This window comes from Notamacropus eugenii, chromosome 1 (assembly GCF_028372415.1).
Source record: "Notamacropus eugenii isolate mMacEug1 chromosome 1, mMacEug1.pri_v2, whole genome shotgun sequence".
NCBI classification, from domain to species: domain Eukaryota; kingdom Metazoa; phylum Chordata; class Mammalia; order Diprotodontia; family Macropodidae; genus Notamacropus; species Notamacropus eugenii.
The window spans coordinates 570346872-570362950 of record NC_092872.1 but is presented as its reverse complement, the minus strand read 5'-3'; the positions used below and the strand labels follow the sequence as shown (position 1 = coordinate 570362950).

At 34.3% G+C, this 16079-nt stretch overlaps 1 protein-coding gene across 1 annotated transcript in view; it reads left to right on the top strand.

Moving 5' to 3' along the window:
• The window catches only part of CSMD1 (CUB and Sushi multiple domains 1), a 2598423-nt gene that overhangs the window by 2099021 nt on the left and 483323 nt on the right, over window positions 1-16079 (top strand). The window contains exons 24-26 of the mRNA XM_072634370.1: window positions 5270-5461; window positions 5974-6100; window positions 11250-11452. Of these exons, the coding sequence (XP_072490471.1) occupies window positions 5270-5461; window positions 5974-6100; window positions 11250-11452 (522 nt within the window). The remainder of the gene's footprint in view (window positions 1-5269; window positions 5462-5973; window positions 6101-11249; window positions 11453-16079) is intronic.

The window sequence follows — 16079 nt, the reverse complement described above, 5'->3', positions numbered from 1 at the left end:
CCTAAGATTGCATTAACTATTTGCCATGATATAATTTTGATTCATATTGAGCTTATGGTTCCTTAAAATCTTCGTTTCTTTTATACATCAAGAGTTTTCTAATTATACTTTCTCCATCTTGTATTTTTAAAGTTATCGTTAGGGGTATTAAGGGGATTTGCATTTATCTCTATTAAATGTGATCTTTTAGAATTTGACCTATTATTCTAGCCTGTCAGCATGCTTTGGGATTGTGGTTCTGTGATCTAAAATGTTCTCTATTCTCACATATTTGTGTCAGCTATCCAGTTTATTGGCATGCTCTATATGCCTATAGTCAAATCAATGAAAATAGGAACTGAGACAGAATTATTTGCCCAGGATGACACAGCTATATGTGTCTGAGATCAGATTTGAACTCATCCTTTTGACTTTAGGTCCAGTGCTTTATCTACCATACCATTTACTTGCCCCTCTGTGATGTAGGGTCTATTATTATCTCCATTTTACATTTGAGGAAACTAAAGTAGATAGAGATGAAGTGACTTACATAGGATTATTCAGCTAATTAAGTATCTGAGGCTGTATTTGAATTTATGTCTTCCTAACTCCAAGCCCAACACTCTATCCATTGCACCACATAACTGCCTCTTCTTTCAAGTGTTCCTTTGCAAAAATCAATGGTAATTTGGACAACATAACAACACATGTAATACCAAAAGTCATCATTGGCAATATCTGTAATTTCCTTGGTATGGGATCTAAGAGTGAATAAATCACGTATTCCAGTGTAGATCAACAACGACTCTGCTATATCAAATCATATCATCATCACCATCATCATGAAACAGCTTACATTTACATATAACTTTTCATACATATAGATTTATAGTCAGATTTCACAATAACTTTGCAAGGTATTTAGAACATGTTTTGTTAACCTAATTTTATTGATGAGAAAACTGACACAGATATTAAAGGATTTGCTTAAATTTTACACATCAAGCTGTTTATGAAACTCTGAGTCAAAGGAATGTGTTGATTTTTTTCTTAATGAGGTCCTGAACTACTGTTTCCATTCTTTGAGTGTATATATAAGTATTGCTTGTAATGTAGTGAAAAGATGACAGCATAGGTATCCAAGTTACCTAACTTTTAGTCCTAATCCTGCCCTAATTTTGCTGTATGATCTTGGCAAAGTAATTTAATCTTAAAGTAGACCTCTATACTGCTTTGTAATTCCAAAATTTCTCAGGTTTTCTTTTCAACTAGTCCTGAAAATCTCATATTACTCAAGAAATCTTGAGGAGAAGATGTTATCTCTCTTAGGCTGAGAAAGCTGAAGAAATAAACACATTCTTAGTTGTTCCATATACTTGTAAGACTTCTGACAATTCAAAGAAAAATGTTTCAGATAATTATATTGTGGAGGACTACAAGTATGCCACTATTTATAGAATTCATCATCTAGGAAAAAAATTTTGAACAGAAAACAAAATTTTCATGATGACATCAAGGACACAGTTGTTCCCTAGGGGAAAAGTATAATAGAACTACATCATATGAAAAAGACAGCTGGTTGCAGAAAGAGTGATTGGCAGATCACTAATAACTTGGTTTAAAAAGAAAGAACATCTGCATGACAAGCTGTGCTTTAAAAAAAGGTATATTTTGGATTAAGTAGTATGAGCAATAGTAAGACAGATGTTTCCCTACAAAATAGCAACCCAAATAATATCAAAGAATATCTGCCTATATTTGCATATCTCTATTTCTTTTTTTTTTAATGGCAACCAAAAAAGACTCTGAAAAAAATAGTCTAAACTAATTTGCATACACACACATACATTCTTAAAGCTTTGATATTCATTGGCTGAGGTGGTACATTCTGGAGGTTGAATTATATGTATGGTCTTCTGTGCTTAGAGTCAGAAAGATCTTAGTTGAAATACATCTTCATATACTTGTTAGCTGTATGACCCTAGGCAAGTACCTTAACCTGATTGTGCCTCATTTTCTTGATTTGAAATATAAGGGAGTTGGACCTAATGACCTGAAAGGTCCTCTCCACCTCTAAATCTACTATCCTATAAACCTGGATGATTTCATAAATAGGAATGAATGAAATTTGCTTTTCTATTCATTTATTCATGCATGCATGCTTCTAAACAACTTCACAAGATATTCATGTTTAAATAAAAACCTTTACAAAAGGTATTGACAGTGCTTTTACAAGCCACAAATAAGAAGAGTTTTCAATCATGATCACACCTTGTTGATCTCTAAAGAAGGGAATGTTACTCTCTTAATAAGCAGGTAAATTATTTGAGAATTCTTACTGTCAGAGATGGGAAGAAGTAATCTTGATAATCTCTCTGTGTTAGCATTTTAACCACCTGCAGAAGATATAAAAAAATGTCTGCTTTTTTCCTTTGTTTTAAAATCTTAAGTGATGGAGTTCCCATAATTCTCACTTCAGCTTGTACCTTTCACTGGTGCTTGACAAGTGAAAAAATGCATCAGCCATTTGAATTGTTTTATTTGAAGTATACCCAAAACAATTGATTACTTGATATTCTCCCCTCACCTAATAAACTGATAGTTGGGGGGGAGTCATATAGTATCCATTCACATAATTCAAGTTCCCCTTTCTTCCCCTTAACCTCTCTCAGATTCCATCCCCATACACACATGTACCTTCAAGGATGCCAACCAAAGTCTGTTGTTCTGATGTCAAAATAAAAAAGGTGAAAAGCAAGGTTAAACTAATGGTTAATATATGAAGGGAAAAGTATAAAGTATTCTCTCATACTAACCATATTATGGTGGGCAAGTCATTTAACTGTCCTAGGTCTCAATTACCTTGATTATAAAATAAAGAGGTTGGAATAGATGACTCCTGAGGTCTCTTCTAGCAATAAATCAGTTATCCAATGACTGATTTTTAAAAGTTCAAAAAGATAATGAATTTTTATATTGTTAGGTCTAGAAGAGAGTGAAAATATTGTTTAATCTAACTCTCCAACTTAAATTCTGTATAACCAGTTGTTGGGTATGTTGATGTGGGGATTCCTATTTATTTTGTCCTTGTAGGTGGCATTTTTTCCAACTTTGACCCTCTCCCACCTCAAGATCAAAAAAAATTAGGTAAATCACACACAGGGCTTTGTGGATATCAGGAATGTTAATACAGAGGAGAAAACAAGATAGTTGAGCTAGATTCTATTATCCATATGAACATAGATGCTTTGAACAAAAAAAAACCACATTGCAATGATTTTTTGTGTTCAGTACATTTGAGCAAAATAGGATTTTGATCAAAAAGTCACATTTTCCATTTAGTTCAACTCCCCTCATGTTATAGATGAGGTAACTAAGAAATGGGGAAGTTACATGACATACCAGAGGCCACATAGGTAGTAAATATCAGAGAAAGAATTTGAACCAAAATTTTCTGACTCCTGTATCTTTGCCAAGAGAATCGCAAAATGGAGTCAGAAAGAGTTGGATATTACTGAAATGACTGAACAACACATAATTCATGACTCCAGAGGCAGTCTTTTTTTCTACTGTGCCATTTGTTAATCATCTCACATGTCAAAGGCATTGTGTTAGATCCTTGGGATAAAAAAACACAAAAATGAAAGTCTTGGTCCTCAGGGAGACTGCATTCTTTTGGTTTGGACCAGATATTTATTTCTGGCCAATGCCATATGAAAGTGAGCACTATTGCCCTTGCTTGTCCTTTCCCTATTTCTATATTTTCCATGTGGAAATTGAATATTTCACTTTTTAGTAGTTCTAATATATACAATATTGTTTAGTCTGTCATGTGTATATTGAATCATAATTAAATTCACTCTTTGTGTAAAAATTATAATGAAGCAAAATTAGTACGTTAAAAAAAAAAACTAAGGCCATTCCCACACCTATGCAAATTATCTTTTTCCTACCATTCTGATTAAAATATAAGTGCTTTTCCCAATCACCTTACATGCATAGTAGTAATACAGAAACTGATTTTTTGAATATGAAAATAAGATGTTTCATGACTGGAGAAGTTTTCTAAGAAGTTGATGTTCCAACAGGAATCCTTCATGGTTTTGTACAAATGGGAATATACTTTCAGGAACATTGAAAGAAGGAGCAAATAACCCATGCAAGACCTACACCAAGTTTTTAACAGTACTTTTTAAAAATTGTCAAAATTTACATCTTGAAGTGGGGGAGAAATATGTGAAAGTATAAGGCTGTCTTCTGATATCGTCTACAAAATATTGCTCCACATAAAAACAATATACAACTTTAGGTGCAGGCAAGTCTAAATCTTCCTTTCAGTCATCTATTTCTTTGTGTTTAAAAGTTTATATTCTCTCGTTCATTATAATGATTTATTTATTGAATTTCTGTTATGGAAGGAATTGCTCAACTCAGAGTCCTGCATCAAAAAGAATATGGCATGTGGCTATTTTAGGGACCCTCATACATTCACAGGGGAAGAACTATATTCTTTTTCTCCAAAGTCGTAAGATCTCTGAAGAAAAAAGTCTGAGAATAAACTGTCTGAGCTCAAAGCTGGTACTAACAATTCCCAGTCCCTGTTCCGAACTATCTGGAGACTAAGTACCACTAAATACAGTTCCCCTTCTGGATGTAAATGCCTGAAAAAATTAAGAAAAAGTAAAATAAAATAACAACAATAACAAAAAAAGTTTGGGTCAATGTGAGGCAAAGGTAGAGAGTTCAGCAGTGACTAGTTGGGAATTCTTCTAGGTAAGTTTGGTATACTGACAGTTCCTAATTTACCACTTGGTGGGTATTAATTAAAATTGCTTTAGCAAGTGATTATATAGAATTCATGGAGGGAAGAATAATCTGCAAGAAACTGAAATAGCAAGTAACAAACTTACTGATCAATAAGCTAGCAAACATTTAGGCACTTGGTAATTAATATCTTTGCAGTAATGAAATGAAAACTAGATATCAAGTATGGGGAATATGTGTTCAAATCCTACGTGACAAACACTCTCTCTCTCTGTCTCTCTCTCTCTCTCTCTCTCTCTCTCTCTCTCTCTCTCTCTCTTTCAAAAATAAATACACATACACACACACAATTCAAGGCAAATTATAGCAACTTTATAAGTCTCCTCTGTCACACATAAATTAAGGAATCTGGAATAGATGATTGCTAAGGCTGCTCCCAGCTACAAGTTCTAAGAATTTACCTTTTCCTTTTTCTACTGACAACATGTATTCCCTGTTTTTGGTTTTGTTTCTTTTCCACTTGAAGGTTTTGATCTAGTAAAATGTGAGGATCCGGGAATCCCAAATTATGGCTATAAGATCCGAGATGAAGGACATTTTACTGACACCATCGTCCAGTACAGTTGTAATCCTGGGTATGCAATGCACGGTAGTAGCACCATGACCTGCCTGAGTGGAGACCGAAGAGTGTGGGACAAGCCTTTGCCTTCTTGCATTGGTAATGTTGAATAGGTCATACAGAATGACCATACCCCACTGCCAACCTCTAATTCTAGTAACAAAGATGTTTAGTCACGTCTGTGATTTTTTTCCTCATCCCTTCTTGGGAAATACTCTGGCTAAGATGAAACTCCATTTCTCATCAAATTGAGAAGTTCTTTCCAGTCTCTCCCTTATACTTGTTTGGATTGTGGGTTTTTCAAACATGGAAACAATACTTTCTAAAGTGATCATATTGAGATGTTTAATATAGATATGTTTATTGAGACCCAAATCACTGCATTATTTTCATATCTTCTGACTTTATATCAGAAATTGGAGCTTTCTCGGTTGATAATATGAAGAGCTTTCAGGGAAGATGAGGCTAAAGAAATAGAGGAGTTCTTAAAAAGTTCTAAAATGGCAAAAATTATTTTTCCTTAAAATGTTCATCAATGCAGAAAATTATGCAACACACTAGTCTTATCCAAAATAGGATTACATATTGATATGCCTTTGTTTTCTCCTCAGCTGAATGTGGTGGTCGAATCCATGCTGCCACATCTGGGCGGATATTGTCTCCAGGTTACCCAGCACCTTATGATAATAATCTTCATTGCACATGGATCATAGAGGCAGACCCAGGGAAGACCATCAGGTAGTCATTTTATTGTGTGTTATGCTGAAGTATGTAGGTTCTGTGTGCTATGTATGAAGAAAAAAGGGAGGAGTCACATAAAATTAGGCAGTTATCTTTTAGCTGTGGAAGATAGTTCATAAACATTCCAGGATTTTTGTCCACCTGCTCCAAAGACTGCCCTAGATGGAGTTTCTACACTTCTCTTTGGCTCAACTTCTCATTTGGAAATACCTTTGGAAATCTTGAATTAAAATGTACTTAGCAGACTTACCCAGAATACATGTTTATAGGTATATTAAAATGATGGCACAAAAAAATTCAGCCCTGAGCTACAGATAAGAAGAAAATAATTAAACTATACAAAACTGTAGAAGAAAGAAAAAAGTAATTATTCTATTTATAATAAAAAATCTGAATTGATTCTAGGGAACTTTTTATGAAAAAATGTCAAACAAAACCTTAAATAATTCATATTAGTGTCTCACCATATTTTTAATTCTAAAGTTCAGTATAAAAGTGAATTATAATTATTATGAAGACCTCCAAGTGAATGTGAAAAAAATATTCAATAAGTGGGGAAAATAGAATGGAGTGAAAGGGTATCTATATTTTATTTCAAGTTCATCACTCTTCTCTTGTGAAGTTCACTCTTCCTGACACTTACTTGGCTTCTTTTTTTATAGGAAGTGTAAAGTAATGGTATAATAGATCACTGGACTTGGAATCAGATAATTAAGACTTGAATCTATTTCTTAGCATTAATGGGACCTTGCCTAACTCACTTTCCATTTCTGGACTTCTGTACCTTCCCCTGTCAAATAAGCAGGCTGGACTAAAGGACTCTAAGGTCCCTTCAAGCTCTAAAACCTATAATCTAACTGTCAGTCTCTAGCCCTTCAGAAAAAGATCCTTCATCTATCAATATCTAGCATCTAGAAATAGCAAAGGGGTGCAGTGGGTAAAGCACTGGGCCTGAAGTCAGCAAGACCATAGGTTAGATTTGGTCTCAGACTTACTAGCTGTATGACCCTGGGTAAGTCATATAACTTTTATTTACTTCAATTTCTTCAACTATAAAATTAGAATAGCAATAGCACTTCTCTCCCAGGGATGTTTTGAGGATCAAATGAGATACTAATTGTAAAGACCTTAACGCAGTACCTGGAACATAGTAAGCAATATATAAATATTAACAGTTATTATTATCAAGGTAGAATTAGTCACAGCAGATATTATAAAAATTCATTGTAACCATGTGAATAGAACAGTTATTGGTTATTGCATAATAACCAGCAAATGATAATAGAGAGAAAGATATTTTCATCTGCCATTTTCTCAAAGTGAAGTGAGATTTAAAAACATAAATGTTGGGGAATAACAAAATGGCAAGTGTTTGAGTGACAGAATGTATTTGATCATATAGTATGAAAATCAGTGGCCATCATTTATTATATTTGTATGTCCAGCTCCTAGTACAGTGCTAAACATATAGTCAGCATTTAATAAATGCTTGCTAATTGATTGAGTACTTGAAGGTAAATAGTACTTCTCCAACTTCAAACAAAGCATCTCAGTATTTCTCAAATGTAGTAGGTTATAAATGTAACATCATTTTTATTATCAATTACACGGGGTGTTCTCAAAGTCTTAGTGCAGTTTTAAATTATTAATGCTTGCAATATCCCTGCATTAGCTAAGAAAGCTTAAAACCGCACTAAGCCTTTGCTTACTTTCTATTGTGGCTAGTTGTTTCAAAAATAATCATTTTTAAATTTTTAATCTCTTAAGTAACAGAAAAATCCAGAGAATTTGTATTTTATTTTATTATTAAAATATGATATGCTTATATATGCACATATAAATGCACTGGAGTTCTGTCTAGAACGTGAATAACAAAATAAATAAGTATAAATCTGAATATCTCTAAGGGTTCTATTTAGAAAGCAGAGATAGCCAGACTTTTTATGTCTGAATTTTAAGGAGGAAAAAGCTCACAAATTAACACAGATTTGAGGAAGTCACTAAAATAGCATTCCCAACCCAGGTTTAGAAAAACAATGACGATTCTTTCCCTTTACCTGTAATCGGGTTGCAATAAAAGTCACATTTCAAATTAAAATGAGACAAAATGAACTCTTCCTGCTTTTAAACTAAATTCATTTTCTGGTTTCACAGTTCTTAGAGCTATAAACTTTCATCTTGTTCTCCTTACCATCAGTAAAATAAGCAAACTGAATTCAGAGGATTGGCAGAAATGTCCCAGTATGGCAGCTGAGATGTTTATTGCCATAACACAAACATATGCTAGAAAGTGGTTTGGTGTTTAGAGGAACTGTCATGACATAAATTATCAGAATATATAGGAAAACCAATGCTATAATACAGTTGTGTGAAGCAAAATTAGGCATTCCAGTGTAATATTCATTATGTTTTCTTTCTGTCTTTTTTTGATCTTTCTTGTTTACCTTTCTATCATGCCTTTATATATAGCTTCCTTGTCTTTCTATCTTATTTTTCTTTCTTTAGTTTCTCTTGCTTTTCTTGTCCTTTTTAAAATTGAAGCTTTTTAAATGTTATCTTCTATCAAATTTTTATCCACCTGGATTGTTGGATGCATGACCAAAAAGGAATGAAGCTTTCGATTATGCTTCGGCTAGCCTAGTTTGTTAAATGCATTCACTTATTCTCTTAAGTTTTAGTTCCATGGCTTAGTTTTTATATATATATATATATATATATATATATATATATATATATATATATAGAGTTTAGTTCTATTGTTTATTTCCACATCTCCTTACACAAGGTTATTAAAAGTGTTTTATTTCTTTAATGGAAAAAGACATTGTTATGGGCGATTTGGGCTTGAAGGAGTTCTGTAATTTAAACATGTACTTTAGGAAGTAGCTACCTGAGTTGAATTTAATTAAAAGTTTAATCACAAGAGGTTATTGTAAATTAAGCCACATTAAGAGTTCTTTGTAAACATTTCTGTAGGAGACCCAGTATATATCATCGCTGAGTACAGCTATAATTTATATGATAAAGGTAATGCTAATATAAACATCTTTCAACAAGCAGCATTAAAGGCTGTGTTTTACATAAATGTTATGTGTATGTTGTTCCCTAGTTTTAATTGCTTTTCCGTAAGTGTAATTGTCTGGAAAACTATCTTTGAAAGTGCTTCTTTTCTTTAATCTCATACAAGAAAATGTATTCAGTGGCTTGAACAATGGACCATATGTAAAGTTAAAAGACATTTTTTTCAGAGTAATAATTATAATAACTAGTGTTTTCACTTTGAGGTTTGCAAAGCACTTTATACATGCTATATACTTGATCCTCAAAACAATCCTGTCAGTTAAGTACTATTATTATCACCATTTCACAGATGAAGGAACTGAAGCACAAGAACAATAAATGAATTGCCACACAGCTGAATATGTATTGAAACAGGATTCATAGCTCAGATCTTCCCAACTCCAATCCAATGCTCTATCCATTATGCTATCTTCAGAATTAGAATTATGTCCATCCCAGTGTACTAAGTTCATAGAATTTAGAACTGAAAGTAAATTTACAGATCATCTAACAACCCCCTCTATAGAATTCCTTCTATAGAGAAGGAAACTGAGACCTTGAAGGCATCAAGGTGTGTTCAAGACTGCGTAGGAAACCAGGAGACGGAGCCAGAATGCCAATCTAGATCCTCTGTATCCAATTCCAGTGTTCTTTCCATTACCTTACCCTATTCTGATGCCAGTACTTGGCCTCACTAAAATAATGAAGGGGATGGACTCTGTCTTTGACTTTCCTAGGTTTCTACTTTTATTCCTTTATGTCATTCATCTCCTTAGCAGTCCTTACCCACCACTTTCAGGATTTAATGTCATAATTGTTCCTATCATTGAAAGAAAGTTAAAAAACTTTCCAACCTGTTATGGCTAGTTTTTGTTCTTTCTTCCTCCACACCCCACCCCCAGAACACCTTTCATGACCAATACAATACATTACACATCTAGAAAGAAGTTGGCCCCATACCAAACCTGATATTGAGTACTGGAACAGAGCTGTCCACATATTTCAACTACAGCTGTTTTCTGCAGGATATGTCACAACCTTAATATTTATACACCTACCTTGCCAATTCTCAATTAGTGCTGTGTTCTCTCTAAAAATAAGGCATTCCATTTCCACTTGGTTCTGTAAAACTATGCAATAATTGATTGTTGATTTAGTTTCCTATTTTTAAAAACAATCGAGGTTGAATTGACAATTTTGCAAGAACTGTGTCTTTTTGGAGGAGACAATGATAAATGTATGTTGTAATTTATATTTTTCTAGCTTTTTTTCAACTATGCTAAAGAAGTAGTATTATATTAAAAAAGAGATGCCCCATGTTTTATGAATAATAAGAGATATTTTATTTAAAAATATTGCGTATGTAAATTTAAAGAAGTATGGTTTATTTATAAGGTTTCAGGATGTACATCATGTTGTTAATTCAGCTACATTACTATTTATGCATAAGATATAATAAGTGAAAGTGTTGGAAACCAGAAAATTCCCAAGCCATAGATTTTCTTTGTTGTTATTGTTATTTTAGCTAAACTCCTTTACATGTTTATGGCATAACCCTCAGGGCTACAGATCAGGCATAAAGATCAACTGGCACATGTGAATTTTTTGTTTCTTGAAGCACAGCAAATCTTTAACTGCCATCAGTCAATCAAATTAAAGCATGCAAAACTGTTACAGAAAAGGATGTTTGGGATATAACACATTCTTGCCTATATGTTGGTATTTCAAGCATATTTATTTGGTTTTGTAAGTGAACAGAAACAGATATAATAGCTGATCTAATCCTACAGATGCAAAATGTGTTTCTCAGTGGGAAATCACATCTGAGACATTATTTTTTCATGTTATATATACTACCATCTAGTGGGGAACTGAGAAAACACTGATAGCTTTTTGACTGCAGGTTTTTGTAGTCTACCCTTGCTTCATCACAATGAGACACACTTCCTTAGTCTAATGCTGTGGCATAATAATATTTTGTAATGGCTATTTCTGAAAGATAGGGGTTTTTAAGATCTAAAAGGAGGTTGTTTTCTCTTAAATTTATAACCCATTAATGTTGCCTGTTTTTCCTCTTCTTTCACAGTCTCCATTTCATTGTTTTTGACACCGAAATGGCTCATGACATACTCAAGGTTTGGGATGGTCCCATAGATAGCAACATTTTCCTGAAAGAATGGAGTGGGTCCGCTCTGCCTGAGGATATCCACAGCACCTTCAACTCACTGACCCTTCAGTTTGACAGTGACTTTTTCATCAGCAAGTCAGGATTTTCCATTCAGTTCTCAAGTAGGTGGAACTTACACTTTTCTTTAAATCTGAATTATATTGGGGAAGAAAAGCCTTCTTTTTCTTTTATTTTTAAATGTTTCATTAAACAGACAGATTGTCCTGAGAGTAAATAATATGAGCTTGTAAAACATTAGGTCTGTCTGATAGATTTTGGTCACTGGCAGAGAAGTACCTATAATTCACCCCAGTAATTATAAGACCATAAATGTTCCCCTTAACTTGTATATATCAGAATCTAGATCTGAGTCCCTGGCCACAGATTGGAACCTGGTAATAGACAAAATTGTTAAATATTAAAGATTTGTCTTTGGCACTTCTTTCTGTACTCAGCCTGCCTAAATCACAAATCCTTCCCAGGTACTATTCTATTTCATTAGAGTTGTATTCTCTGATCTGAAACTCACATACCGCCCTTTGATATTTTAAAAACTTTTTCTATCTTGCCCACCTTAAGATTTATGTATTGTTTCCTATTGGTTTAGGGGTCAATGAATAACTCAATAAATAATCTACTTAATATTAGATACCATGTTCATTTCAATGATGAGTTTCTAATAATTATTCAAATGGTAGGAATTTCAGGAGGATGATGGAAATCATTTTCCTTGAGTATCTTTCAGTATTCCTGGAATACCACTAATGATCCTCCTTAAAGTTCAGGTCTGGTCATATCACTTTCCCTACTCAATAAACTCCAATGGCTCCTTATCATCTCTAGAATAAAATATGAAATCCTTCATTTGGTATTCAAAGCCCTTCCTAATATGGCCCTCTTTGAACTTTCCAATCTTCTTACGGACTTTATGACCCCCTCACAAATTCTATCCTCTAGTGACAACAACCTCCCTGCTATTTCTCCTATAAGACACTCATCTCCCAATCTAGGGCATTTTCTCTGTCCTCCTTACCATGCATAGAATTCTTTCCTTTCTCATTTCAGCCTTGACTTTCTTCAAGTCCCAGATAAAACCCTATCTCCTACAGGAAGCCTTTCCTGACCTCCTTATTTCTAGTGCTTTCTCTCTGTTCCTTTATCTCCAGTTTATGCTGTATAAATATTGTTTGCCCATAGTTGATTCAATGTTATCTCTGCCATTAGAATGTGAGCTCCTTGAGAGTGGGACTGCTTTTTTTTTCCTTTCTTTGTATCCCCAGTACTTAGCACAGTGCTTGACACATAGGAGGTACATAATAAATGTTTGTTGACTGAGAGTCAGGAAGATATTAGTCAAAAATCCTGTCTCAGACATTTATTAGCTATGTAACTCTGGGCAAGTCACTTTAAATCTCTTAGCCTCAATTTCTTTAATTGCAAAACTTTTTGTGACACCATTTGGGGCTTTCTTAGCAAAGGTACTGGAATGGTTTGCCATTTCCTTCTCCAGCTCATTTTACAGATGAGGAAACTGAGACAAACAAGGTTAAGTGACTTGCCCAGGGTCACAGATCTAATAAGTGTCTGAGACCAGGTTTGAACTCATAAAGATGAATTTTCTTGATTACTAAGCCCAGTGTTCTAACCATTGCACCACCTAGCTGCTCTAATAATCTGCCAAAAGGGCATAATAATAGCATTTATCTCATAGAGTTTTTGTTAGGCTCAGATGAGATAATACATTTTAATAAGGTTTTGCAAACTTTAAATCATTATATAAATTCTGACAATTTAATTATCATATAACAAATTTGTATTTAATCCCAAAATGAATATATATTTACATGCAGTCTAAGTCTGACAAGTTACTTTTGAACTGTTCTTGTGATAACATATGAAACTTACTCTAGGCTCTGAAGGATCATGATGCTTTGGAAAGTTTATAATAAAAACTAGTGATATTCTTCATATCTACCCTTTCTTGTTTTGTAGAGCTAAATAAAAAAGGTTATCTGCAAAATAGAAGAGAAGAAAATCTCTCCTCACATCTTTCCATGGTTCTCTATCAAAACTGGAATTATGTCCACTTAAGCAAAAACTGACCCACAAAACAGCTGGCATTGGTACTTGCCTATTGTTTATATGATTAATAAGTAAAGTTTAAAAATGCCTGACTCTGATATTTCAACTGAAGCTACAGATATTGGGATAGATGTGTCAGTGGAGAATTCAGTGCAACTTCATGAAAATATGTACCCCATCTCCAATACCTGGTATGAAGGTACAACTGATCTTTTTTGTAATGAGGGGCCCAGGAGCTAGCATTCTTCTTGTTGTTCAGTTTGTTTTCAGTCATGGCCAACTCCTCATGACCCCATTTGGGGTTTTCTTGGCAAAGATACTGGAGTAGTTTGTTATTTCCCTCTCCATGTCCTTTTACAGATGAGGAAACTGAGGCAAACAGGGTAAAGAGATTTTGCTCAGAGTAACGCAGCTAGTGAGTGTCTGAAGCCAGATTTGAACTCAGGAAGATGAATCTTTCTGATTTACAGCTTGGCATTCTATCCAATGCATCACTTAAAAGCCCTGATATTCCCACACCCACATCAAGAGACAATACGGAAAACTCCAACCTGTCTCTGTGGCACTCAGACAGCCCCAGATCTTTCCCTTTCTGTCTAACCTACTGGGATATGTTTCTCCCTTTGGAGCACATTTCTTTGGACTCTAACCACAAGAGATTTGCCTCATAGAGTTAACCACAAAAAATGGGTTTAGTTTATTTAAACAGTTTATTTAATCTTACTCATAAAACAGAAGGAAATTACATAGGTATAACATACAAACAAAAATATATACATAGTTTAATGGGACAGAAATGTAAATAACTATGCAAATAAGATCTATACATATATTATATATGTATGCATTATCTAATATATACATACATATATGATAAATTGAGATGATCAAATGAGGGAAATCACTAGAATTAAGGAATATCAGGAAAAGCTTATGCATGTGCGTATACATATACACATACATACATATAAACTGTGTGAGTCCCAAACCAACAGTTTCTTAGTTATTTACACTAAGCTGCTCTCTTAGCCAATACCAACAGGAATCAATAAATGCACCCAGTGCTCACTTTAGCACAGAAGATTGAAGCCCAGTCAGACCAAGGAGCCTAACTTGTACTTTGAAAGAAGATAAGACTCTAGGAGAAGCAGGTGAAGAATGACTGCATTCAAGAAATAGGGGACCACCTATGTAAAGATACAGGGGTGGGAGAAGGAATTTCAAGTATTTCAAACGGCATGCCTAGCCCTGTGAGTGAATGAAAGGGATTAAAATGAAGCAAGGCTGGGAAAGTAAATGGGAGCCAGATTGTAGAAGCTACCATAATGAGAATTTTGTATTTTATCCAACCACATATACAAATTTAATCTCTTTCCTCCCTTAACAATATACTCATTTTTACTTTTATAAACAAGTGCCTGACAGCAGTAAGAGCAGACCAGCCTCAGAATCGGAACAACTTGGGCCCAAGACCTTCCTTTGACACATACTGGCTGAGGGACTTTGGTTAAGTCATTGAAAATCTCAGTGTCCTCAGAAATTATTTAAAAATAGAAATTGCAGAGAATATGCTCAACTACAATAATAAAGGGAGTTTCCTCAGTGGAAGTTCCTTATACCAGTGAAATCACAGGTCGTGTGTGTGTGTGTGTGTGTGTGTGTGTGTGTGTGTGTGTGTGTGTGTGTGTGTGTGTGTGTGTGTGATTAGAGATTGACTCTGTGGCCTAGAGAGCTCCCAGTGAGGAAACCCTTTCTGAATCTCTAGACAAATGAAGACTGGCTACTGCTCTAAACTATGGTTTGCCTGAGGATATTAGGAAATTAATGACCTGGGGTCATACAACCATAATGTATCCCTCATGAAATCTGAACCCAGGTTTCTTTGATTCTCAGGCTCTCTATCTACTATTTCATGTTTCCTCTCTTATAATCTATTCCTTTTAAAACTAAAAAAGAAAAAAATGATGTACTTAGGGTGGATAAGTAGGTAACATTGTGGCAAAAGCCCCTTTAACTGTGGATTATCTTTAAATAATTCCTGATTCTATTTTGACCCCATGCCTTTTTTAAAGGCATTTTTAATAGAGGGAAAGTGAGTTTATTGTAAGGGAAAGTGTGTTTGTGTTTTCATAGAGATTATGCATCATTTCCTCCTAGAAAGCTATTTTACTTTCTGTCTCTTTTTGTTCTGAAGGCTTTCTCATCATCAGATCAGGGAATGACACATTTCAAAGGGATATTTTCTTCTTATGTGACTTTTGGCAAGTCACTTAACCTCTCCAGCCCTCAGCTTCCTAATTGAAAGAATGAGAAGGGATGGATTTGATGGTTTCCAAAATCCTTTCTAGGTCATACTCTATAATCTTCAATAAATGGTTGTGTGTGGAGTGGGGAAGTAGGTGGAGTTATATATAAGAGGTGATTTCCAATAACCAAAAGCTTCAGCTCTATGATCAAACTAAAGAGAATTCTGTCCCATTTGATCCTTACTCCCTCGTTACTCCATCTTTTTCATATAACTAACCAAAGGTAGAGTTCTTCACTGTACTAAAGGCTAACCTAGTTTCTAACAAGTAGGAATAAAAGAAATTAAAATAGAATTCCCTATTCCTAGAATTGTGACATCCCTTTCCCCCATCAGAATGGCAATGAGACTAATCATATAAC